Below are 27,666 nucleotides of genomic sequence, written 5' to 3' on the forward strand. Positions count from 1 at the left end.
CATTTGAATAAAAGCTTTGTTTCATGTGTTGTTGACTTTTATTCATTTATTGTGATGTTTACTTTTATTCATTCTTTTACTCATTAATTCTGTTTCCTATTGTTGTCAGTAAATAAAATATTTGATTAACTCATGCATTAATTCATTGCATGACTGAAAATTGATATGTATTCAAATCGGCTGTATTTGTTCTAGTGTGTATTCATGCATCGCTATGTCATATGACAAATTGCATTTTGCTTGTTTTACTAAAACAATATAATTTTCAGTAAAAAAAACCCAAAAGTAATATAATTAAGCATTGGTCAGGATTTGTCATTATTATTGTAAGTGTTTTAGTGGGCTAGCAATGCAATTCATTCTGGGGTAATCTTAATTTTTAATAGTGATACTTGCATTTTTCGAGGATATAATCAACAGTTTTCTCCAAAGGTGAGATCCTGGAGCAGCTGAAAGAGTCTCTGTGCAGACGCTGAGGGAAACCGCACAGGTCAGGCTGTGGAGTTACTGATGCTATGAGCTACTGCACCTGTCACTCTTATCTTTTATTTTATAATTACATGGTTGTATCTTTAACAATCGTAATGATAAAACAAGCATCATGGGTTTGCATACATTATATACAAAGAAAAAAAACAATAACAAGGTTAGATATCTTTGAATAATTAATCATAATGCAATAAAAATGTTATTTCATAAGCCTGAGGGATGAAACAGGAGTTCAATTTAACAAGAAAAAGGAAAATATAAAGATTTAGGCCAATTTTGCTTGTGGATGATTTTTTTTGCATGTAAAATAAAGAAATTAACAACATATTCAAGAGATCATGATTTTGGGTTTTGGTAAGGATAAAACTGGGTTAGATTAGTAGGGTTAATATCACAAGATAAATGGGCAGCTGTTTCTTCAACAAAACCACAAAATGAGCAAGTTTAATTAATATTAAGATATTTATAGATCGATGAATTAAACCTGTCACTCATATCTTTCAAGTTGTTGCTTGTGATAACGTCGTAGGTCACATGATAACGTCAACATGGCGCATAAAGTGCAGATCGCATTCATACTTTCTATATTACGAGATCTGGTAATATAGTACCTACTGTTTTAGAGCTTGTTAAGTAAGTACTTATTGAAAAGGAGTACCTACTCAATGAATATGCGGTTTCAAACGCAGCCCATGTGTGGAAACAGGGAGTTTCCTTTTATTAACTTTTTATTTGGCTTTTACGAACAGACACACACACACACACACACACACACACACACACATCAGAGATAAAGAGTAAGAACAATATAGTTATTGAGTTTAGTGAGTATATTATATCAGCTTCAAGCTCATCTCTTACTCAACCACACCGGCTCTAACAGAAGCTCAGCTATAGTATTAATGGCTAACACTTTATTTTACAGTGTCCTTGTTATATATTTGACATATTTTATATTTACCATAATAATAACAACAGTTTAGGATGCATAATTACATGGAACTAACCCTCAACCAAACCCTAATCCTACCCGAACCCTATAGTAAGAACATGTTGTTAATGAATAATAAATATATATAATTACACTGTAACAACGACACCTTAAAATAAAGTGTGACCTATTAATGTCATGAAGAGAAAGTCAGAGACATATCAGTGTTTATGATTTATCATGCAGCTCAAAGCATTATGGGTAGAATCTCTCCACAGTCTATTCTGATTCATCAACACAGTTTCACTGATGATCCAGAATAAACCCCAAACCCAGGATAGAGTGTGTGTGTGAATGTGGTCTGGACTGTGTGTATGAGGCTCATTGTGTCAGAGACGCTGTAGAAGGACAGAGTTCCTGCACTGTGATCCACATACACTCCTATTCTACCACTGATGGGCTTTACAGGGAGTTCAGTCTCTATGTTATTGTGTCTGAATGAGTAACTGGAGGAAGAGCAGCTCAAACTCCAGGACTGATCATTATATCCAAACCAACACTCATAACCCGATCCCTTCCTGCTGATGCTCTTATATGACACTGATATAAACACAACACCACTCCACTCAATCTCCCAGTAACTCTGTCCACACACACTCTCTCCACACACACTCTCTCCACACACACTCTCTCTACACAACACCTGAGGCCACACATCAAATCTGTCTGGATGATCAGGATACGGCTGGACTGTGTTAGTGTCAGTAATCTCTCTGTTCCTCTCAGACAGACGGAGGCGTTTATTCACTGTGTTCATATCCAGAGTCAGCGGACGGGAATCTGACGGAGATAAAACAGAATCAGGGATGATGAATCTGTCTGATCTTTTAATGGAGCTGAACTCTTCATGTTCAATATATCAGCAGTGTCTCAGTACAGTTTACCAGAGATCACATGATCAACTCTAAAACTCTTCTGTCATGTTTTCTTTCTCCTTCTCCAGGAAGAACATGAACACACTCAGTGAGTTTTTCTGCTTGTTTTCTCAGTGACTTACATTGTAGGAAGTCGTTCCTGGTCCTGGGAACAATGACTGTGGAAATCAACAGACATGAAGAGTGTGATTATCATGTCAAGAGAAAATGATCCCTGCATCCGTTCCTAAGACATTTCTAATATGATCTTCTACATGATATGAGATGATGGAGGATGATTTCTGAGAGCAGATGAATCTCCAGGACTTTACCTCTGTCAGAGATCTTCTTCTTCTTCAGCTCCTCTTTGCAGAAATCCTCCAGTTTGTCTCTCAGCTGACGGACAGATTCTCTCACGCCATCAAAAGAGGAGAGAGAACTGAAGGGATTGTCATTGACGTCTGTAGATTCAGGAGGAGCTGAGAGAGACTGGAAACTCTACAGAAAACAGAAATCAAAGCTCATCACCTCCACACTTCAGCCAATAACCTGCACTACTGTCAGATTTGAGCGGCTCTTGTTGATCTTTAGTGACTCTCCTCAATCCAGCACTTTCACAGCATCAGCTTCATTCTTCTCATGTTTCACTTTTAATAAAGCACTTTAAGTTTTATTGAATAATCGGCTACTGTGGCATTATTAAAAGTGAAGGAGCAATACTGTTGTATTATTAAAGGAAATATTATAACATTTCTCATTTTATCCGAAGCATTGTCCATTTATTGTTGGTTGAATGCGTCGCGTGTCTAGAGATTGTCATTATTTAAAAGCACAGAGTGAAAACAGAGCGAGGTTTTTTATTAGTGATCGGGCAGCGAGTGATGAGGAGAGAGAAACGACAAACTAGAATCTCAATAGAAAGGAAACCGGACAATCAATTTACTATAAATGAGTTCAGATCTGGATCCTGTTAGGACTGCACGATTTGGGGAAAATATCAAATTACGATTATTCTTGTTAAAATTGCGATTTAAAATGTGTAATTATATATATATATATATATATATATATATATATATATATATATATATATATATATATATATATATATATATATATATATATATATATATATATATATAAATATAATATTTTGTGCATATGTATGACTAATAATAATCATTTTAATTTTTTATTATTGCTAATAATATATATAATAATATTAATATAATATAAAATAAGAAATATTACTATTACAATAAAATGTTCATTATTATAAAAATAGAGTATTTAAGAATAAATATAACAATATAATAATAATATATATAAGTATATATAAATAAATAAATAAATAAATTATTTTACAAAAAAATGCAGTTAAACCTGTTAACATGCAGACAGCCTATGGCTAAAAATAATATATTTTCATTACAAAATACATTATTATTATTATTATTATTATTATTATGAAAATCTGTGATATCAATTTCTTAATTTTTGTCAGGACTTATGCAAAATCAAGAACACATAAATATATATAAGACAAACACACAACTGAGACAATATATGGTGTATTTGAGTTCTTCAAGCCTTCTCGGGTATTGTCATAATAATAAAGTATATTGCAGTGCTAATCACTGTATAGAATACCATAAAATAATAATTCATCGTCTGCCTCATTCTGTGGTGAGAAGCCACATCAGCTCACAAACAGGAAATATCAAACACTCGACTGACGATATGAAGTGAGTTAAAACATTAAATGTTGTTTTTCAAGCGACTCAAACTCGCAGTCTTTCAGACGGAGCAGCGTTTACTCCTGATCACAGATCTGCTCTTCACTAACACACTGGCCATATATTTATTTCATTAAAATCACAGTCTTTAGGCTTTCATAACCACACATTAGCCAAATCACGATTGCGGTTTGATTTCGATTAATCGTGCAGCCCTAGATCCAGTGCGCTGGAACCTGTGAAACTTTCATTGCTAACTAACTACGCTAAACCACCGAACACTAATGTTGTTCCTGCAACCAATATGTGTGAGAAAAATAATGAATGCACATCAGTGAGGAATTATTTCAATGATAAGAAACAACTTATTCACAAGGACTCTTAGGACACAAGTTCACTTATTTGACCCTGATGTAAGAAATCAGAAGGAAAAATGAGGTAAAAAAGTAAAAAAAGGTGAGTGAAGTTTTAAACTGTTTGTGACACTGTTAGAGTTTAGCCTCGTTTCCACCGAAATTACCCGGAACAATTTGTACCAGGAACTTTTTCCCCACAGACCTGCTACTGTCTGCGTTTCCACTAGGGCTGCAGCTATCGATTATTTTTGTAATCGATTAATCTAGCACTTAATCGAACGATTAATCGGATACAAAACATGTTGTGTGTGTGTTTTTAAATAACCAAAACAAATAATGCATAATGAAAATGAAGAGGAAAAGCAATTAAATTTATTAATATGCACAACTGGTTTAATGCTGTAATCTAGCCCTGACATCAAAGTAAATATCTGTTTTATGTAGATTTCTACACCTGCAGCATTTACCATTAGGCTACTAACAAATAATATATAATTTCTGGGGTGAGCCTATTTGCTATGGTAACCTTGTGTGTGTGTGTGTGTGTGGCCTGGTAAACCCTACGTATAAAATATAAATATATAAACCCCTAAATATATATATTCGCCATAGTTTAATCTGTCCCACCAGTTTTATAAAGAACCTGAAAGATCACTAATGTGGAGTTCTCTTACGAGAGGTTCTCTCATATTGCGTAAGTTTCCTTACGCATCGGGAAAGTATTCTTTCTTCGAGATTTCTGAAAAACCCAAAATTATCCTTAATTTTGTAACATTGTCAACGCAGTGCGGCAGCCTGGCAGACCATAGCAGGCTATTCCAGCGTGCTATTGGCTACTCTGCTGGCAACTGCAGCAGCCTATCGGTGAGCCCGCGTGACGTGGCGACCAATGAGGGCGCTTCGCGCCCACCTGGCTTCATTTGCCTACAGGTGGGGCGTGGCCACGTGTATATAAGCAGGGCTCACGGGCTGCATATTCGATTTTCTTTTCTTCAGCGAAGCCCTTCCCATCGCTGGATCTGGAACCCGCCGCCGTGATCGTGCAGACGAGCAAGCAGAGGACAGCGCCTGAAGAAGCCGGCAGCATCGCGCCACCTTCAGCCATCCGTGCCTGCTCTGCTATCCGGCAGCCCATATCCTTTTCACGCTCAAGTGTTGTCGCCGCTGCGTCACACTTTCTCAAAAAGAGCCGAGCGTTTGTTCCAAAATGTCTCGTTCCACCTGCGGCTCGTGTCACGCGCAGCTCAGTTCCGGGGACCGCCATGTGATCTGCGCTCTCTGCCTGGGCCGTGATCACGCCGCCGCCGCACTTCTCGCCGGCGGATGCCCGGAGTGCGAGGAACTGACGATGTCGACCCTGCGGGCTCGACTCGCTCAGTTCGATGAAGACATCCCTCCAGTCCCTGCTAAGCCGCGCAGAAAGAAGCGCCGCTCGCAGCGGACTCCGGAGTTCGCTGAGAGAAGCTCACCGGAACCCTTCCCGCCCGCTTCACTCTCGCCTTCCCCGCCCCCACCCCAGGCCGCCATTTCTGTTGCCGCCTCCGGGGATGAGGCGGATGCGGCCGCGGAACGCGCCGACAGCTGCTCCATCATGGCTTCCGACAGCGAGGACTGGTCTTCCGCGACCTCTTCAGTCCGGGGCTCCGGACGCTCTCGAGCGGGTGAGGACGCCGAACTTTTGCGCCTTCTCACCCGGGCTGTCGAGCAGCTAGGCCTCGAATGGGCCCCGCCCAAGGTGGCAGCGCCGAACCGACTTGACGGATGCTTCCTAAACAGTCGCCGCCGTGCGCCCACCTCCAGGACTGCACCTTTTCTGCCAGAGCTTCACGAGGAGCTCGCGAAGTCCTGGAACGCGCCATTCTCCGCGAGGGTCTCGTCTCAGGCTTCTTCGACGCTCTCACAAGTTGACGGCGCGGCTGAGAAAGGCTACATTGCTATCCCTCCGGTGGAAGAGGCGGTCGCAGCGCACCTTTGCCCGCCTTCTGGTTGGCGCTCAAAGGCTGCCCTCCCGTCTAAGGCCTGCAGAGTGACATCATCGCTGATCGGCCGCGCTTTCACTGCCTCCGGTCAAGCTGCATCTGCTCTGCACTCTATGGCCGTGCTGCAAATCCTCCAAGCCAATCTCCTCCGCGACCTGGACAAGAAGAGCTGTGACGCTGAGTTGATCACGGATTTGCGAAGCGCGACGGATCTCTCCCTCCGCGCTACCAAGACCGCAGCACAGGCCCTCGGACGCTCTATGGCCTCCCTCACGGTAGCTGAGCGCCACCTCTGGCTCACGCTCACGGACATGCGAGAAACAGAGCGCGCGGCCTTCCTAAACGCCCCGCTCTCCCCGTCTGGGCTCTTCGGACCAGCGGTCAAGGGGATCGTCGATCGTTTCTCTGAAGTGCAGAAAACGACGCAGGCCATGAACCTCTTCCTGCCTCGACGCCCTGGCGCCAGCAATAGCTCCGTTGCTCGCCGTCCTCGCGACCAGCCAGCACCGAGCTCCGCGCAACGCCCAGCGCGGCCCCCTTCGTCTCAGCGAAGACCGAGCGGCCGCCCCAGATCGGGCTCTTCCAGCCGTGGTAAGCCGCCTCCCCCTCGGGGCCCCCGGCCTAGGATCGCGCTGAAGTCCGAGCCTCCAAAGTCCTCCTAGCCAGAGGCAAGAAACGACGGTTAAGTCCCGCCGCGATTTCACGCAGCCAACGAGCCGGCAAAAATGCCCTCTCGCCTGTCAATAACCGCCGTTTTTACGGCGAACCAGAGAAATCACAAAAGTTGCATTATTTCTGGTTGCACGGCTCACGCCGTATGTGTTTCAAATGCAGTAAATGTGCCCACTTTTCTGTGTTCACCCCTGCACACAAGCACTATAAACCCCGTGTCCCCAACTCACATAAAGCAGCCACCGGCCGCTCGAGTGCTAGAGTTAGGTCACGTGTCCGCTTGTTTGCGTCCACGCCTAGCCACCACACGCGCTGTCACACAGCCACTCTTAACCGGTCATGTTCCACGCGTAAGAGTTGTGCCCGCTCAAACGCGCTCACACATTTTCGCGAACATTATGCCTCTGGCGCTACGCGCCGCGCCACACACCATTTGTTCTCCGCCCAGGGTGGCCGGAGCGATGAGTGTAGGGCCGCACACAAGCCATTCCCCGCTCAAAGCGGCAGAGATACAGTGTGTAAGGCAGCCAGCCATCGAGAGCGATCGGCTGGCCCACAGCACAGAGAGCGCGCGCACTGCGCCCGCCCCTCCTATACAGGCCGTCAAACCCGCGAAGCGCGGCGTTTCGAGCCCGGAGGCCGTTCTATCCCGTGTGGCACACGCGAAAGCGTGGGAAGCCATTCCAGGTGTATCAGAATGGGTGCTGAGAACAGTGAAGCACGGCTACACTCTGCAGTTCGCTCGCCGCCCTCCGCGCTTCTGTGCGCGTACAGAGACGAGAGTGAGCGAGGAAGTAGCACATCTACTTCGAGCGGAGATAGCCACGCTGCTGTGCAAAGGGGCTATAGAACCGGTTCCCCACTCTATGAGCGAGTCAGGCTTTTACAGCCGGTATGTTCTCGTGCCAAAAAGGGATGGGTCGCTCAGACCGATTCTGGATCTGAGGCGTCTGAACAAAGCTCTTATGAGGAGATCGTTCAAGATGCTCACGACCAAGCAGATCCTCGCGCATATTCGCCCGAGAGACTGGCTAATTTCCCTAGATTTGAAAGATGCATATTTTCAAATCAAGATAACGCCGCGTCACAGGCCATTCTTACGATTCGCCTTCGACGGCCAGGCTTATCAATACACCGTCCTTCCGTTCGGCCTGTCACTAGCACCCCGTACATTTACGAAGTGCATGGACGCGGCCCTCGCTCCCCTGAGAAATCGAGGGATGCGAATATTGAACTACCTGGACGATTGGCTCCTCCTGGCGCAATCAGAGGCCGAGCTCCTCGCCCACAGGGCAATGCTGCTCAGCCATCTGGACAGCCTGGGGCTCACGGTCAATTGGACCAAGAGCTCATTAGTGCCCATGCAATCAACCTCATTTCTGGGTTTGAATCTGGACACTGTGGCAATGTCAGCCCACTGCGTTGACAATGTTACAAAATTAAGGATAATTTGGGGGTTTTCAGAAATCTCGAAGAAAGAATACTTTCCCGATGCGTAAGGAAACTTACGCAATACTCGTTCCCTCTTCTAGAGAGAACCGAGGTTACGTTAAGTAACCGAGTATCGCTTGCGTCATTGCACTGGCAAAGCATCTGTCAATTGAACAGGTCGCGCTACACCGCCACTTGCTGGAAAAAGTAGTTAGCTACTGGAAAAGCTACATTGTTTTAAATGCAACTGAGCTACTGACAAGCTACTGAAAAATGTAGTTAAGTTAGTAGCTCAGTACTTGTAATGTTTTATAACTACTCCCCAACACTGCGTGGGACTACAGTGATTGGATGTCGTGCAGGCAGCATGCTCTCTCTCTGCATACAGGTGGTGCACATTTTTTTCACAGATACACTGAGAGCGGCGCGGCCGTGTCAACATTTTTTTCCCCCAGGTTTTCATGGGGAGTAGCAAGTCTTCTCGAGTCAATAGGCGCAAGTCCAAGTGAAGTCACGAGTCATTGATGTTAAAGTCCAAGTCGAGTTGCACGTCTTTGTACATTTTGGCGAGTCGAGTCTGAAGTCATCAAATTCATGACTCGAGTCCAAGTCACATGACTCGAGTCCACACCTCTGGTTTCCACTGCGGTCTAAAGAACCGTGAAGATTAGGCAAATTAGTCCAGAGACGTGGGACTGCTCGCGACTGAGCAGAGGTGGGTAGTAACGAATTACATTTACTTCGTTACATTTACTTGAGTACATTTTTTGGGTAACTTGTACTTTTAAAGTAGATTTAAAGATGGGTACTTTTACTCTTACTCAAGTAAATTTCTTATGAAAAAACTGTACTTTTACTTAGTTACATTCGGTGGCGTTCCTCCGTTACTGTCAAATGGTAATAATTATATTAAATATATTAAAATAAGTTAATATGACTTTCGCAAGTCTCGCGAAACGTTGGAGAGGCTGCTTCGCGAGAGGTTGCTACGCATCACCCGCTTATAATTAGCGCGCGTTTAGTCGGAAGATGATGGCCGAAGCAGAGGAAGATGTGTGTGGGCTACGGGAGGCAGATTGCCCGTGGCCTCAAGTTCAGTCTATGTTTTCACTCCAAGATGTCAAAAAGAATAGTTTCATAATGCGATGCATGTTGTGTGCACCAAAACGAACTGACATCTCTCAGCATACAAGAATTCCACCCTGAAAAGAACATGTCCCAGATAGCAATTACGTTTGGGCCACATGTGGGTATTATCTGGCACATATGGCCTAGATGTGGCATGGCTGAACAGATATGGGCCAAATTGTGACCATATTTGTTTTGCCATAACTTTAAAATCTGCGGGAAATGCTCTCTTGGTTCACAAATCATTTTGAGGTATATGGCCCAGATAACAACAAACACGTGAGCAGTGATGCCAGTAACGCGTTACTTAGTAACGCGTTACTCTAATCTGACTACTTTTTTCCAGTAACGAGTAATCTAACGCGTTACTATTTCCAAACCAGTAATCAGATTAAAGTAACTTATCCAAGTCACTGTGCGTTACTATTTTTGTCATTTTCCTTACTAAAAATATATATTTTTGCTTTCTTGTTGAGTCTCAGCCGGGGTTTTCCTGCATAGAGGAGAATTACGAGGCGGCCGCTCCGTCTGTCGACAAAACTCAAGACAGGCAGACACTTGCTCAGATTAGGCATGTCGTGATAATTAAATAATCATCAGAAATATATATTGTCACATTATCCTTCAGCAATCATTATTCGCATATTATTATTTGCTAGCAGCTTACAAAGTCATCTAAAGCCATTCCATAGCTGAATGTCTTTCCTCCGCTGCTCTGTCATTCTCCGTTCAGCAAAACTGCGCGTCGCGTTCGGTTACAGTCAGCAGCAGCAGCACGGTAAAGCTCACTCCAAATGATATATTCCCGTTATAATACTTGACATGTTGATAAAATAATTTATCTTGCTGGAGTTTATCTTGCGGTTTCTAAAAGATGTTGTGCTCGAGCTACCCAGGTGACAACACAAGGACTATTAATTAACATCACACGCACAATAACCGGAATTTAAAACTGTGAAGAAACAAATAATCAGTGAATGTTTGGACCGATATAGGCTACTGTAGTAGACTAGGATTTGTGGGCTCAACACTCATCTTCTCTTTATGCCGTGAACTTTTCAATGTGCACTCGCGCTGCACTGCGCCCTCTGATTCCATGTTGCTTTAAGCGCATCATTCTGCACCCGGGATACGCATAAGCGCTTTGTTGCCGCTCTGTTTTGAAGCGTTTCATATATTTTCATAGTTTTGTGCACTTAAAGATTATTAAAAAATATATTGTTCTCACGTATCGATCATATAATTGTTGTCCCTTTACAGAGCTGCACATCAGGTTTACAATAAACTATAAATCTTGTATAGGCCCATATAATTATTTACATTCATATATAAATATAAATTAAAAAATTAAATATAAATTGTTTTTCATAAATGTATTTAATAAGAACACAAAGTAATTTGTACCTTTTCATTAACATGTTTAGATTTTATAAAATTAGTCAAAATATTTTTTTTGGAGATACAATTTCAGGAGATACATTGTTGACGTTACTATTAAAAATGCACTTCCAATAAAGTGTTGGCAAAAACGGTTGTCATTTTTATGTTGAGGCTGCAGAGGTGCTGTCGGCAACTGATGAATGTAACTAATAAAGTAACTTGTAATCTAATTTAGTTACTTTTAAAATCAAGTAATCTGTAAAGTAACTTAGTTACTTTTAAAATCAAGTAATCTGTAAAGTAACTAAGTTACTTTTTCAAAGTAACTGTGGCAACACTGCACGTGAGAACCATATGTGGTTGAGCTATGGCACACAGTTAGAAACACCGACTTGTGGTAAACATTTGGCTTATACATGGAAAAACACCGGAATCCTGAACTCAAGTGCGGCAGACATCCGCCGTTCCACACATCAGGTTGCTATCTGGGGAGGCCAAGATGGCGCTGTGGTAGGTGGACGCGTTCATAACGTCTCGTCAGGAAATTTTGAAATAGGACGATTATATAGCCATTATAATTAAGACTTTGCTATTTATGAAAGTGTAAGTGATTGCTCTCTTCACTTCACCCCCCTTGTGCCAACTTATCTATGGGTAGAAAGAAAAATAGACAAACTTCCAACGTGACAGCAAATGTGCCTATGTCAACTATGGAGCCTGTTCTAAATGCTGATGGAAATGATAACACCGTTTCCTCTATGGAATTGGTTTCGTCGGAGAATATTGAGGATCATAACTGGTTCGATTCACGTCCAGATTTGAGTGATCTCCTTGCTACTCCCCTGCCTGAAACTCCCTTAAAACCCCTGTCAAAGAAAACAAAGCGGGAGCACATGGAAGGTAACGACTCTTCAGCGGAAATCCTGAAGGCCATTCGCGAACTTTCTGACAAATACGACACGATGTTTCTGAAAATCGACAAGAAAATCTCTGCAATTGATGCAACGACTGGATCTACTGCTAAGCAGATTGAGACTTTGTCGTCAACTGTTACTCAACTTGTTAACGAGGTAGCATCGCACAAGGAGTCTCTGAAAGTTGTGACGACGGAGATTCAGGTGCTACAAAAGGTGAATAAAACCCTGAAGGAAGAGGTGGGTGACTGTAAGCGTTACACTTGGAGGTGGACATTAAAGCTACATGGCGTGAGAGAGAAGGATGGCGAGGATGTCCGGAAAGCTGCTATCGAGATCCTTAGCAACGTAGTTCCTGGTATCAGCGACAACCTTGAGGATGCAGTTGACATTGCACATCGTCTTGGCCAGAAAAGAAAGGATGGTTCCCACAGATCCATCATCATTCTTTTTGCTCTGCGTCGTTTTCGTGACATCGTTTGGCAGGCTGCCAGAGGATGCAAATTTCTCACCGAGAACAAGTTACGACTCACCGAAGCCCTTTCACCAGAAGATAGGGCTGCCAGAGAGAAACTTTGGCCCCTTGTGAAGAAAGCAAGAGAAGAGGGAAAGAAAGCATCTTTTCGTGGTTCGTTTGCCTTAATTGACGGGAAAAGATTCAACTACTCTGATGTAAAATAGTCAGTTTATGCGGTAAGCCTATGTTTCTTTAAAGGAACATGCTGAATAGCCTATATAAATGACTATGCTGTTTCTTCGTTTTACGTATGAGCGTGACCCATGTTACACTCAAGTTTACACTCAAGTTTATATAATCGACTCTTACTTTTTGCTCCTATCCATGAGCAACGAATTTTGTGCAAAAAAAAAAAAAAAAAAAAAAAAAGCTTTGTTCCTCCTCTCGTTGAATCGCTACTTTTGTTGGACCGCTAATTTTGTAATATCGCCTACATAACTACGGCTCGATATACAGTGACATTTTTTCCCTTTTGTTTTCTAATAAATGTTTCGTGACGAGCAAGGCGGTGAAGTGAATTTTCTCGAATTTAACGTTTGAATTAACTTTGGTTATATATTGTTCCTATTTCAAAATAGATTTTGTTATTGTTTGTTCAGATATAAGAGGTACAAGATCTGTTTTCTGTGTTTAATGGACTTTAAGTTTAATTCCTTTTCTGTTGTATCCTTAAATGTTAGGGGTTTACGTGATGCAGTAAAGAGGAAAGCTGTTTTTTTATTTTGTAAAAGCAGCGAGTCGGATATAATTCTTCTTCAGGAAACACATTCGTGTGAAATGGATGTAAAATTTTGGAAAAATCAATGGGGAAATACAATTTACTGTAGCCATGGCTCTAATCATTCTGCTGGAGTTTCGATTTTGTTGCACAAGTTTAAAGGGAACATACTAGGAGTGAAATCTTCCGATGAATGTAGATGGATTATTTTATCGATTCAGCAGGACAATTCAGTATTTACTATTTGTAATATTTATGGATGTAACTCCCGTTCTGCCAACAAGTCTCTCTTTTCTCAGATAACCTCTAAATTGAAAGAAGTACTTGCTAATTATCCAGACTCTTTTCTGATTTTGGCCGGGGATTTTAATGAGTGCTTGGATGACAACTTTGACAGATTTCCTCCCAGAAGCAACGATAGCTTGCTATCAAATATTAATATTTTATCATTGTGCACAGAATTTTCTCTTACAGATACATGGCGTTTTTTTCACCCTGATCTGCAGGAATTTACTTGGTCTAATAGTAATATGTCCTCCCAATCGAGAATTGACCTCTTCTTGATCTCTTCCTCAACTCTTCAATTTGTTAGAGAGGTCTCTCATTCTTTCGCACCCCTCTCAGATCATAAACAAATAAGTCTAAAATTGTGTAGCAACACTGATCAAACTTCAAAGTTACGTGGTTACTGGAAATTCAATAACTCTCTCTTAAAAGATGCATCCTTTAATGATGGTATTAAGAATTTGTTTTCAGATATATTTTTTGAAAATTTTAGTGATGGTTATAAAACAAAATGGGAATTCTTTAAATATAAGGCTAGGCAGATTGCCATTAAGAGAAGTAAAGAATTAAAAGCATCAAAAAATAAAAAAATAAATGAACTACTAAATAAAATCAATATTTTATTGCGAAAAACATTAGATCAGGAGGAAGAACTGCTTTTGAGAGAATTAAGTCTACAAATTAATCAAGTTTACTTGGATTTGGCTAGAGGGGTCTTTATTAGGTCAAAAGCCAAATGGCTAGAGGAAGGAGAGACTAATTCCAGTTATTTTTTTGCGTTAGAGAAAAGAAATTGCAGGAGAAATTCATTAACAGCTTTAAATATTAATGCTGTCAAGTGCACTGATCCTACCATGATCTCTAAGTTTATTACAAGCTTTTATGACAAACTTTACACTTCCGAATTTAATATGGATAATTGTAAGATTTTTGTTGAAACAATTAAAAATTATATTCCTATCATTGATAATGATTTTAAAGACCTTTGTGAGTCTACTTTAACAATTGAGGAAATTAAAGCTGCACTCTTCTCTATGAAGAGAGGAAAATCCCCCGGTATTGATGGATTTTCTGTTGAATTTTACGTCCATTTTTGGGACTTAATAAAATCCCCTCTACTTTGCATGTACAAAGAATGTGTTGCTCAGAAAGAAATGACTACATCAATGAAACAGGGTATAATTTCTCTTATTCCAAAACCTGAAAAAGATTCCCTCTTAATTGATAATTGGCGACCAATTACACTCTTAACAGTTGATTATAAGATCTTGGCCTTGGTATATGCTAATCGTTTGAAATTTAAGCTTAATCAAATTATAGCAGAAACGCAGTCAGGTTTTGTCAAAGGTAGGCATATAAGCAATAATATAAGACTTATTTTAGATTTATTAGATTATGCTGATTTTGTACACTCTAAAGCCATTATTCTTTTCTTAGATTTTTACAAGGCTTTCGACACCATTGAACATGGATTTCTCCTGCACTCACTCAGGCTGTTTGGTTTTGGGGATTCTTTTGTTAACATAATTGAAATGTTTTATAAAGGAATTAGTAGTTCCGTCATAGTCAATATGCACACCTCCCAAAGATTTGTCATAAGGCGTGGTGTCAGACAGGGTTGCCCGATTTCACCCTTTTTATTTATTTTGGTTACGGAATTATTATCATTGAGTATTATGCACAATCAGAACTTAAAGGGTATCTCCATCTTCGATAGGGAAATCAAAATCTCGCAGCTGGCTGATGACACCACCCTTTTTCTAAAAGATAAAAGTCAAATCTCTAGCGCCATTCAGATAGTTAAAAAGTTCTCGTATGCTTCTGGGTTAAAGTTAAATATGTCCAAATGTGAGATAATGTCATTGCATAATTGTGATGACACGGTAATTGATAGTATTCCAGTCAAAGACACAATAAAGTATTTAGGTATTCATCTAACTAAAAATCTAGTTACCAGACAACAACTTAATTTTTCTAGTCGGATTAAAAAAAAACAAAATATTTTTAATCTCTGGTTACAAAGAGATCTCTCTCTCTATGGTAGGGTTCTCCTCTCTAAAGCAGAAGGCCTTTCTCACTTTGTATATCCTTCCCTTTCTTTATATGTGACTGATTGTTCTGCTAAATGTGTCAATAAAATTTTCCTTGACTTTATATGGAAAAACAGGTCTCATAAACTTAAAAAAACAGTAATTTCCAATAGTAGAAGTGATGGGGGACTAGAAGTGTTAAATTATCATAATATTATTAATGTGTTTAAAATAAACTGGCTTAAAAGATGTTTAATAAATCCAACATCTATATGGTTTTTTATTCCTAATTATATCTTTAATAAAATTGGAGGCCTACCTTTTATCTTAAAATGTAATTATATGTATAATAAACTCCCGATTAAATTATCTAATTTTCATCAACAAGCTCTTCTTGCGTGGAAATTGTGCCACATCCACAATTTCTCACCGCATAAAGAACTTCTGTGGAATAATATGAATATAACCATTAGAAACAAATCTATCTTTTTCCCTAATTGGTTCAGTAGAGGTTTAATTTATATACTTTCTTTATTTGATAAATTTGGTACTATCTTATCCTATGAAAGCTTTATGACTGTTCATGACTTCCCTATTCCTTTTAAAGAATATAATACCGTGATTAAGGCTATTCCCTCTGGTCTAGTGCAACTGGTTAAGAGCCACATTTTGTACAACCAGAAAGATACAAAGGAGTCGGCTTTGTTATTGAATGGCATTAGCATTTATGATAAGAAATGTAATAATAAACATATCCGACAAATTTTTCAGAAAAAAGACCAAATTCGCCCTAGAGGCAGATCTCATTGGGCTGCCCTAATCGACAATATAGACTGGAGAAAAGCATGGCTGTTAGCATATAAATATTTTATTCCTAATAAGACTAAAGAAATCCATTTTAAAATATTACATAAGATATACCCGGTTAATTTAACAATATCCAAATATGTTGATATTCTTAGTACTTGCTCATTCTGTGGACATGAAGATGAAACATTGATACATTTATTCTATTCTTGTGATTTGGTTCAAAAGTTTTGGTCTAATTTATATTCCCATTTAAATAGAACTCCCATTAATACACAATCTTTTAATTTGAAAGATGTTATTTGTTATTATACTGACTCCAGCAAATCTAAAGAATATATTTTCAATTTTTTTATTTTGTTTGCCAAATTTTTCATCCATAAACAGAAATTTATGAACTCACTTCCTACTTTTTCACACTTTTTGATCGAGGTAGACTCGCTGCTTAAATCTTTTAGGTTAACTAGCAATAAAAAATGTGATCGATTCCTGAAACAATATGAACAATTATTTTGTAATGAATCTGATGTTCAAGTTTAACCAGCTTTCTCATGTATTGACAACCCCCCCACCCTTTTTTGTATTTGTATTTTTATTTGTATTTTATTTATTTATTTTATTTTATTTACTTATATTGTCCCTTGTCTTTTAAATGTCCTTTTCATATGTATGTAAAGGTTTTTGTTTTATTTTATATGCTTCCTTTTAGAGGATGGATACCCGACCCGAGCCCGACGGGAACCGCTGGTAACCGACGGGCCGGGCCGGGTTCGGACAGATATTTATAAATAATGTTCGGGTTCGGGTCGGGCTCGGTCACAGCGCAATAAGGCATTGAACATCTGAAATTTAAAACAGCTTATGTAGGTAGCCAATGGGCCTTTTTAACTTGATGTTTTTGTGATTAAAATAAATTTAAAATATTACCTTAACATTCGTCTTCCTGTGCGCGGAAATTTGTTTATGTAGCTGTGACAACGCGCAACCAGCGCGCGACACGTGCATATTGCATATTATTAGGCTACATGTGACTGGCAGGACCATCGAGCAGAGGACAGCCTTGAAGCCATCCACAGTTGATGCAATCCTTTTTCTGCATAATAACCTGGATTAGCCTAAACTTTGATGGATGGATTATGTAAATAAATCCCATGTTGCAGTTTAGTAGCCATACAGTTTTCGAGAAAAATGGTAAGAGTGATTTTCACTTCAATAAGCTGCATTTGTGTTACGTTGATGTTTTGTTCTGTTAGCTGGTCCATTTTTGGTAGACTTTTGTTCATTTAATTTTGGTTTCACAAATGGCTATTTGATTGGGCCCCGTGTTAACGTGTGTATTTGTTTCCCCGTGTGCGTGCTGATGCGCTCATCTGTAATCATTTCAGAATGCCTTCCTACAGTTGCTTAATAAAAGCCGGCTTTCCACACGAACAAACGTACATGTGTCATTAGTATGAGAAAAAAAATAGTGTAATGTCTGAAGAATGACAGACAAGGGAGGTTTACGAGCTTTTAATCAGAATGAAGATGAACACACTCTCACTCAAGCGCACCCGTCTTCAGGATTTGTTTCCGCCCCTCTGAACTCCCTTTGTTAACCCTATCACTGCCGGTGCAAAACAAAACAGCAATTTCACAACTATGAAGAGTCTGTGCGCCACATTCGGGCTCGGACATAAATATCTTAATGCCTGTCGGGCTCTGGTCGGATTCGGTTACTACTCTGTCGGACGCGGGCCGGGCTCGGACAGAAAAATGTGGCCCGATCCGCACTCTACTTCCTTTCGATATTTGACTCTACATACAAATGTCTTTTATGTCTTAACTCTAATGTTCTCCTGAAAGTATTTGTATATTTGTACGGTTCTTGAATAAAAAAAAAAAAAAAAAAAAAAAAAAAGGTTGCTATCTGGTTGCTATGCATCCTCCCTCCTATTGAGAATGAGGAGATACGTCATGGTCGTGGGCGGAGTCTGAGCCCTACACCATTCTGGGATCCCACGCTATCGGTTGCCAGGGGTAACATTGTAAGAGCGATACAGAGATCAGAGCAGGAAAGACGGCTCGAGGAATTATCATCGCGGCGTTTAAGCGGAGAAATTACGAGAAAACTTAGAAGAAATGGAGAAGAAGAGGTCTCTTACAGGGAGAAACTTACTACCAGCGCCAAGCTGAGGTATTTAGAGAAGCTGATATCAAAAACGTTGACCCATACGAGCTGCCACGGCAGAACTCCGAACTCTTTAACGTTACCACCTTACACTGAAATGTTTCTATAAATATATTTCCTGTGCATTCTGAATAATAAATAAGTTATATCTCCCCACTATCCTGCAGCAGTCCAGTGCTCGTCATCATAGCAGTGTTTTTCTCTTACTGATCATATTTTATACCTGTTGAGTTTATATTTTTTTAATTAATTTGACTAAAAATTGAAATGATCGTTTGTGTGCGCTGGTGCTTTTATTCCAGCCTTCTTAAGTAGAATTAATGCTCGGTACGTGCCTTAAATGAATGTAACGTTAACAATGTTAAATATTGAATTAATCTTAAACAGTGATGCACACAGTAGAGGAAAATGACAGTCAACTAGGCCTACCTTGAAAATTAATTAAGCGTTTTGGGCATAAACATGTTTATAACATACAGTAACATGACTGACAATGAAAAATGACAGAATAGTGATCAACATGTTTAATACAAATAAATAAAGGTTCGTATTGATCAGGTGTCTCACACTTCAGCATCGCGCTCACTAGTTTAGATCATGACTGACACCCTGTGGTGAAATAATGGCGTACCTTTACCAGCCGCTGCTTTCTCAGATCGGCTTGGGTGGATTAAAACTTCATGTTCAGTTGAGTTTGGAAAACTATGTACATAGTAATCATCAGAATATCTCTTCTCCAGTCTCCGAGATATTCCAGTGTCCGAATCCATTACCTGGCGGGCAGACCCCCAAAATGGCGGAAGGGGGGCGGGGCGCTGTGTCGTGACGACATCTCCTCATTCTCAATTGGTGGAGTGAAACTACGGCGCGAATTTGACTGCGAACCGGGCAGCGGGCAGCACCATTTACTCTGCTTTCCTCCTCACGACTGTGTACATTCAGGTAAGTGATGTTTTGGCACTTTAAAGTCATATAATTGAAATATGCAGCATTATGTGTTAATATTGCATGTTATTAAGTATTTAGTTATTCGTTTCATTGAGGAGTGGGTCGAATTACGTTAGTTTTCTCCTCAGTTTAATTTACCAATACAATGAAGTGTAACGTTAGTGTATAGCGGTCCGCTGGTTTGCCGTTTTAAATTCAGATGTGTTTGCTAAATCAACAGTACACTGTCGTACACTTAAAATAGTATCATATGGCATGTGTAACGTTAATATCATATGTGAATTCAGGCGACGCGGTCCGACGTCGGTGTTACTGTTCGTCAAAAAACCTAAATCCTAATTTGTGTTCACAATAATTTAACTAATATTAATAAAAAATGGCAACAAGAATAAACAAATGAATACGTGTGCATTATTGTATCTTTTTATTTAACTCTGAAATGATATTTGACCAAGACTTCCATGGCTTTTCCCTCTTTAAAATGAAGTTGTATGTTGTTTTGTCACAATACCAAAATTCTGACTTTAGATACAATACCTGATTATAATACCTTGTTAACATGAACTAACAATGAACTGCACTTCTACAGCATGTATTAATATGTGTTAGTGTTAATATGAACATTTACTCATACATTCAAATCAGAAATTGTACTTGTTAACGTTATAGTACTGTATGCACGGTGAACTATGAACAAACAATGAACTGCAGTATTTCTATTAACTAATGTTATCAAAGATTACCAAATACAGTAAGAAATGTAGGCTATCAGTCATGGTTAGTTCATGTTAGTTAATACAGTATCTAATGTTTGTTAACAAATAAAACATTATTGTAAAGTGTTATCAATTTTAAATTAATTAAAAAAAAAAACCTAAACCTTCAATTGACTACTTGTGCATGCATTTGAACCATTCTCTCCACTTTATTTAAGATAAATAAATAATTACTTGCCACAGTGTGATTGTGCAGAGATTTTTGCAACAATCACATATCAATTATGTTGCAATTACATTCTCTAACCTTTCACAAATATGAACCCCAAACTGTCATAACCTATTGGTGTTATGAGCGAATTCTTATTTGAGTAATTTAATATAAAAATATATATATGATCACAATATAGTTTATCTTTGTTATTAAAATAAGCAAATATGCAAATTATAAGCAATATGACAAATACTATATAAGAAAGATACAAATCAAACAAACAACACATTTTTCATACTTTCATGTTCCCACGTGTTGTAGCCATGACAAAACCAAGTGAACTAAACCTGTCCCTTCACTATGTTATATGTTATGCTTATAAAATATAGTATTTTAACAAAAATTCTGCACTTAGCCTATTTGAAATTATGCCTGATATCACTATGTAGCATACTTGTAACCCTGCTTCCTCTTTTACAACATATTTTGTTTTTGTTTTTCTTACAGATTTATTCGGTGAGACTTTTCCCTTCAAATTATCATCATGGACATTGGAAGTAAATGTAAACCAAATAACCTTAGAAGGAGGGCTGTTAAAAGAGTAAATAAACTTATTTGACTCCCTTGGTTGCGTTCAAGATAGTGAGGAGGAATTACACTCAGATCATTTATCTACCACACATGTGTCTGATTCTGAGGAGCCATGTGCTGAGTCATCATCAGAGGTAGTTTCTGATGATGACCAATCTGATGAGGGGAATTCAGTGAGTGGTGATTTGGTTGCTTCGCTGGCAGGCTGGGCTGTACATTTTGGAATCTCTCTGGTTGCTTTGTCTGCCCTTTTGACCATACTCAGGGTGCATCTCCCTTTCCTTCCTAAAGATGGTAGAACTCTGCTTAGAACAAAAACCTCTTACAAGACTCAAATGATAGCTGGTGGAGATTTTCATTACTTCGGTATACTAAATTCACTAAATACAGCCTTCGAAAACATGTGGTCCAAAGTTCCTGACCGACACATTTTTAGACTGCAGTTAAACTTTGATGGCATTCCACTGTTTAACAGCAACTCTGTACAGTTTTGGCCAATACTTGGTATTCTTCAGGACTGTAAAGTAAAGAGGCCCTTTGTAATCGGACTGTTCTGTGGTAGCTCTAAACCAAAATCTTTGAACGGATATTTGAAAGATCTTGTAAGTGAATTGAAAACACTGAGCTGTGGGTTTGCCATGAAAGGGAAATTGTTCTTTTTAAAAGTTAGTTCGGTTGTGTGTGATGCACCTGCTAGGGCTTTTATCAAAGCCATCAAGAGTCACACTGGCCACTCTGCCTGTGGTAAATGTACTCAAACTGGCCTGTATCTCAAACACCGAATGACCTTTCCTGAAATAAATGCCCCACTTAGGACAGACCTCTCTTTCCGGCAGATGATAGATGAAGACCATCATGTTGCAAAGTCTCCTCTAATAGAAACAAACATTGACATGGTTGGTGGTTTTCCTCATGACTACATGCATCTGGTTTGTCTTGGGATGATGCGGAGGCTTTTAGATCTTTGGCTGAGTTCAGGGCCACTTCGTGTTCGTTTATCTTCCCGGCTGAGTCAAGTAATTTCAGATTCTCTTGTAGGGTTGAGATTTTACATACCTTCTGATTTTGCACGTAAACCAAGACCACTAACACACAGACTGAGGTGGAAAGCTACAGAACTCAGGCAGTTCTTGTTATACACTGGTCCAGTGGTCCTTTGTGATGTCCTTGCCTCACCAGTGTACAGTCATTTTATGCTTTTGTCCGTTTCTGTTTATATTCTTCTCAGTCAGAAATTTAGCTTTCTGTTAAATGACTTTGCACATACATGTCTAGTGTCTTTTGTTGAACATTTCGGCGTGTTATATGGTCAGGAATTTCTTTGTTACAATGTGCATGGATTAGTGCACCTCTGTGAGGACGTAAAGCAGCATGGTAATTTAGATGAATTTTCTGCTTTTCCTTTTGAAAATTTTTTGGGCACTCTTAAAAAGCTTGTCAGAAGACCTAGCAATCCTTTGGCCCAAGTCATTCGCAGGCTATCTGAAATAAATGCCCAGAGCAATGCACGTGATGAGACCATCAATAGGACCCTTATGGTGCGTTCACACCGGACGCGATTCGCGCGAGTGATTTACATGTTAAGTCAATGCAGAGACGCGAAATGGCATTCTGCGGCGCGATTCGCGCGAATGAGGCGGCGAGATTCGCACGATTCGCGCGATTGAGGCGGCGAGAAGGACGCGACTTGAGCGTTTTGAAACGCGCGATTCGCGCGAAACGCTCAAGTTGAAAAATCTGAACTTTGGCGGATATTTCGCGCCGCGTTAACCAATCAGGAGCTTGCTCTAGTAGTGACAACAATGAAGAGGAAATCTGTATATTGATATCTGGTTCAGACAATATGATTATCACTGTGATAACATTAAATTACATGAAACACAACCCAGTCTCTTTTTGTTAAATGCAAGTTTATGTATGATCAATAATACAAAAGTATCAGTAATGTATAACAAGCTATACATGAAACAAAGCAACAATGCAGTCAAACATTCAAAGTCAGTGCTAGTAGGCTAACGTTACAACTGCAACGTACAGTTATAGCCTAAAAATATAAAGTAATGAAACTTATCTTTGCCCTCAGCCTAAACGATTTGCCAGGGAACAAATTATAGATCCATGAGACCAAAGATCGGCCGTTACAAGACGAATTATAGCTCGAGACACACCACAGAGACATCAGAGCCAGCGGGAGACGGCAGAAGGACTGGCCGAGGAAAGGTTGCCCTCGCCGGCTTTCACGTGCGCTGAGCGCGCTGTCCGCTGGAGCTCACAGCTCCGACAACGGCAGATAAAATGTTCAAATAGGCACTGTTTATGTAAATAAACCACAGATTTGAGCTTTAAACAACTACATTATCGACTGAAAAAGTCTTAAAACTACGTTTTGTCACACATTAACAGTAGATATGAACAAAAAAAAAGACATGTAAACACAGCCCATGTCAGCCATTTCTCAACGAGACGAGCTGCTGGCGGAAGCCCCGCCCATGACGCGAATTCGCATCTGTTGTGCAGTGAATGTCACACGCGATTCGCGCGAATTTCACGCGCGAGTAAACTCAAAATGTACACGCGTCCACCTTCGCGCGATTAGCGCGAATTATTCGCGCGAATCGCGTCCGGTGTGAACGCCACATTAGACGTGAACACAACAATGGCCCTGTTCCTTTGATATTTTCAAAAGCAGTTAATCAGTTTCAAGAGGCTTTCCTTGGTGGTTTAGTCATTAAAATAACTGAAGGAGACAATTGTGTGAAAATACAAAATAGTATTGCCACTGTTGTGAACATCATTTTGAGCGAAGGAAAAGTATTTCTTGTGTACAAAGAGTATAAACATAGAAGCTCTTTCTTTGACTATCCAATGAATTCGTGTGATTTGGGAATTTTTGTTGTGAGGTGTAGCGACTATGAGTCAGATAAAATAATAACTCAACGGGGAACTGAATTAAAATGAAAGACTCGAATGACACTAGTATAAATAATTCAGAATTAATGTTTACACCTTAACTTATTCGTCCGCCGATATGTAAGGACTTAAAGGGGGCTCTGTTAAAGGGAAACATGTATATTTAGCTCAAATGAATGAATTTAATGAATTCATAGGGAATTTTGAGAGTCTATTTTACAGCCGAGCAAATGACTCTTCTAGCGTTCATTTGAACGGGCCGTAAATATCAACTCTGCAGCGGATATTAATATCCGAACAATAGTGAAACACTATTTAACAGCCAGGTAACTTAGATCGGCAGTTCAAGACATTAAATTGATAAGCACATAACACAAGAACAGTTATCTTTGAATACAAACGGAACTTTATTGATTAATCTAACACATCAAACTAATATCTAACATAAACACACACACTCGCACATTCACACGTTGCAGAAAGGAAGAAGGTGAGGAAAGAATAAGTTCTAAGAGAGAGAAATTATGAAATCCTAAGCAATCTATGCATTTATGAAACATGACCTGAAGAAACCATTGATCAGTAATTTAACCTCCTATCGTTTCTTAGGCAGGGTTATTACATTTGATCTAATGCACCAGTTCAGCTTGGAATCAAAAAGGCGTTACTTGCGTTTGGGTTTCGCGTGTCGTCTGACAAAGGGGGATTCCCTTCTCCTGGCTGTACAGGGATTTTCCCGGATCTTTGATTCGCTGAAGGTCTGGTCGACGTCTGGGGAGGCCGAACACGTGGGGTGTTGGCGGCTGGATGAAAGTCTTGTGGGCGTTGTTTGAAGTTGGAGCGCGCTGTTAGAAACTCGTTGTTGAGAGACTTTTACGGCGAAACTTAACAGACCCGAGACTTAGCGGAAATAAAATAAACTTTAAGTAAAAGAAAGGAAAGTGAGAGAAAAGCAGATGGCCTGAATGAAATCGTTGTTAACCCATTTTCTCTGATGTTGGTCTGTCACGATCGTCAGATCGTCTCCTGGGAACTCCGTTCCGAACTCTCTCTGGTCATACTGCTAGGACTGAGCTCATCTCTGAACTGCGAACAGGCCGCGAACCAGCTCGAACCGAACTGGAACCGAACTTGAGCTGAACTCTGCACTGCTTCTGGTCTGAACTGTACAGAACTGTAGAGAACTGTAGACAGAACCGTACACAGAACTGTAGACAGAACCGTACACCGAACTGAACACAGAACTCAACACAGAACTGAAGACAGAACTGGAGACAGAACTGAAAACAGAACTGAGAACTGAACTTGAGAACAGAACTGAACTTTTCGTTCGTGTTCTGAGACTAAACTCAAACATTTGCCCATCCCCTGGATGGGTTCTGGCCAATTAGGCTTCAGGGGTGACTGTGTCTCCACCCCTCCCACAAAATTAGGTTATCTCTAGAATTTAGTTTCCTGCTCTTAAGCAGAGAGTAAATTTATACCTAATTTCTTACTATAAGGACATGATCAATTCTATAAAGATTTCATTCAGCTCATCTGTTGGATTATACCCATACGAACGCACCGGTACCAAACACGATGCTTTTTCATCCACTCATTCAATAGTTACATAATTGCATGAATTGTGAGTAATATACATGCCTAATAGTCTAACTAACGTGTATTAGTTGTAAACACACTAACAAGCTACGTCGAAGGCTATTTGAAATGAAAAAGTCCAATAATCCGTGATTTGCTGCACTCCATATGTGACAGTTTCTGTGAGCTTACTTGGAGTTTTTTAGCTGTGTCGTGGAGTTCATTTACCGGTCATTGCAAAGACAGAGGTCTGGTTGTTTCTTTGTCTTGTGACAACCACGAGCCCTTTGTCCTCTTTTAACTGAGTTTGGTGGCGAGTCCATAGGAAGTCAGAACTAGTAGCTCCGGGCAGAAACAAACCCCCCATCTCACTCGTGATGATGATGGTTTCCTGGAGCTGCATTGTGCTTTGTTGAAAAGGATGTTAATTTGATCGAATCATTGGAAGATTAACTCATCTATATGTCTGCGTCCATAATTGCTACAGAGGGAACTCTCTGAAGACTTGCACATGTCAGAGTTTGATAGCAGTATTGAGAAGTATGTTAGGCTACCTCTTCGAGAAAATGTTGTTGTTTTACCATTACTACATTCTGCACAAGTTCATGAAACAGAAAGTTAAATATGGCTGTGTGGCGATAAACCAGTAGAAAAGCCGCAGTTGGTAAGTATTTATCTAATTGTTGTTTTTGTTATAATTCAAGTGTCTTGACTCCCTAGTCGATGAAACCTGTTGTTATTGCAAAATAAGGTGCTATAAAGTTGGGAGGACATTTTAAAGAGCCAAAATTAAGTTCAAGCTACAAGGTCTTACTGTTAGGTAGGAGTGTGCGATAGGTATTGTCTACAATAATATCGTAATTGCTGTTTTAACAATGGGGAAGCTAACATTGCAAAAAACAGACATCCAAAACAGAATGACATCCAAATTTCAATATAAGGAAGCAAAAAATGCCCCATAGGAGTTTTTGTATTTTTATTTTATATATTTAAGCATTATCATACGAGCAAGCAATATGTTTTTATGCTTTGTATATCTTTCAGGAGGTTTAAACTCTCCTACCAGGCGGTTGTTGAAAATAAGAATGTGTTCTTAAAAGAATAGTTCACTTAAAATTGAAAGTTCTGTCATCGTTTACTCACCCTCAAGTTGTTTCAAACCTGTACGCATTTCTTTCTTTTGCTGAACACAAGGGAAGATATTTTGAAGAATGTCGGTAACTAAACAGTTGATGGACCCCATTCACTTCCATAGTATTTATTTGTCCTATTATGGATGTGAATGGGGTCCATATACTGTTTAGTTACCGACATTCTTCAAAATATCTTCCCTTGTGTTCAGCAGAAGAAAGAAATGCGTACAGGTTTGAAACAACTTGAGGGCGAGTACGGTAAACGATGACACAACTTACAATTTGTGACTTGCCTAGTTAAATAAAGGCTAATAATAATGTTTTTCCTGAATATAGGCACGCTTGCAAATTTAATAGAATCAATATCAAAAGAAGTTATATTTTATACACACAAAATTTTCAATGTTGTCTGTTTCTGACTTTCATTGTGTGAAAAATTAAAATACAAATCATACAGGTTTTAAATGAAATGAGGATGAGTAAATGATGACAGAATTTTCATATTTCAATTTGTATTAAGCATTTAATGAATTGTTGATACAAATATAAAGTACAGTGTTTCTCAATTGGCCATCAAACCCCCCATCTCCTGTGATCACTAAGCCTCAACTTTTACTTTTTATATATATGAGTACCAAATTTATAAAAGATATTTTAATTATACAATAAATCTCTTCTATACATAATTTACACTTTTTTTTTTTATAATGAAAGGATTAGCAGTGTTAAGCAGAGTCTGGCGTTCAGAGTAGTACCCCTGATAGGCCATCCATGTCGTTCCAAATCTGTATGATGTACTTCTGTGGAACTCAAATGAACGTATTTTGGAGTATGTGAACTGTATGTGATGTTATAAGACTCACGTTATTTTTCTTTTTTTTTGTTCAATAGGCATGTTTCATATCGTTTCTTTTTTGGAAACAAATGAGGTGGAAGTGGTGCCTAGCTGTTGGGTAGATGGTGACCAATGTGTCTGGCCACGCCTAAGAGGGGAGAGCCTCACAAGGGCAGTGAAACTTGCAATGGAACCCAAGAAAGAGTGGACAATTTTTAAAGTAAAGCTTCTCTACACAACAGGTAGTTCTTTAATGTATAACCCCTATAAATATACGTAAT

The 27,666-nt window shown here is 39.7% G+C and overlaps 1 protein-coding gene across 1 annotated transcript in view; it reads right to left on the reverse strand.

The window, feature by feature from the left end:
• Positions 1-523: 523 nt before the first annotated feature.
• Positions 524-27,666, reverse strand: part of LOC307128952 (tripartite motif-containing protein 16-like) — a 57,999-nt gene continuing 30,856 nt past the window's right edge. Inside the window, exons 4-7 of the mRNA XM_079821042.1 lie at positions 2,667-2,832; positions 2,478-2,513; positions 1,069-2,260; positions 524-1,000 (exon numbers count right to left, since the gene is read on the reverse strand). Of these exons, the coding sequence (XP_079677168.1) occupies positions 1,713-2,260; positions 2,478-2,513; positions 2,667-2,832 (750 nt within the window). The 3' untranslated portion in view covers positions 524-1,000; positions 1,069-1,712. The remainder of the gene's footprint in view (positions 1,001-1,068; positions 2,261-2,477; positions 2,514-2,666; positions 2,833-27,666) is intronic.

Source organism: Gobio gobio (genome assembly GCF_949357685.1).
Source record: "Gobio gobio genome assembly, chromosome: 7".
NCBI lineage: Eukaryota > Metazoa > Chordata > Actinopteri > Cypriniformes > Gobionidae > Gobio > Gobio gobio.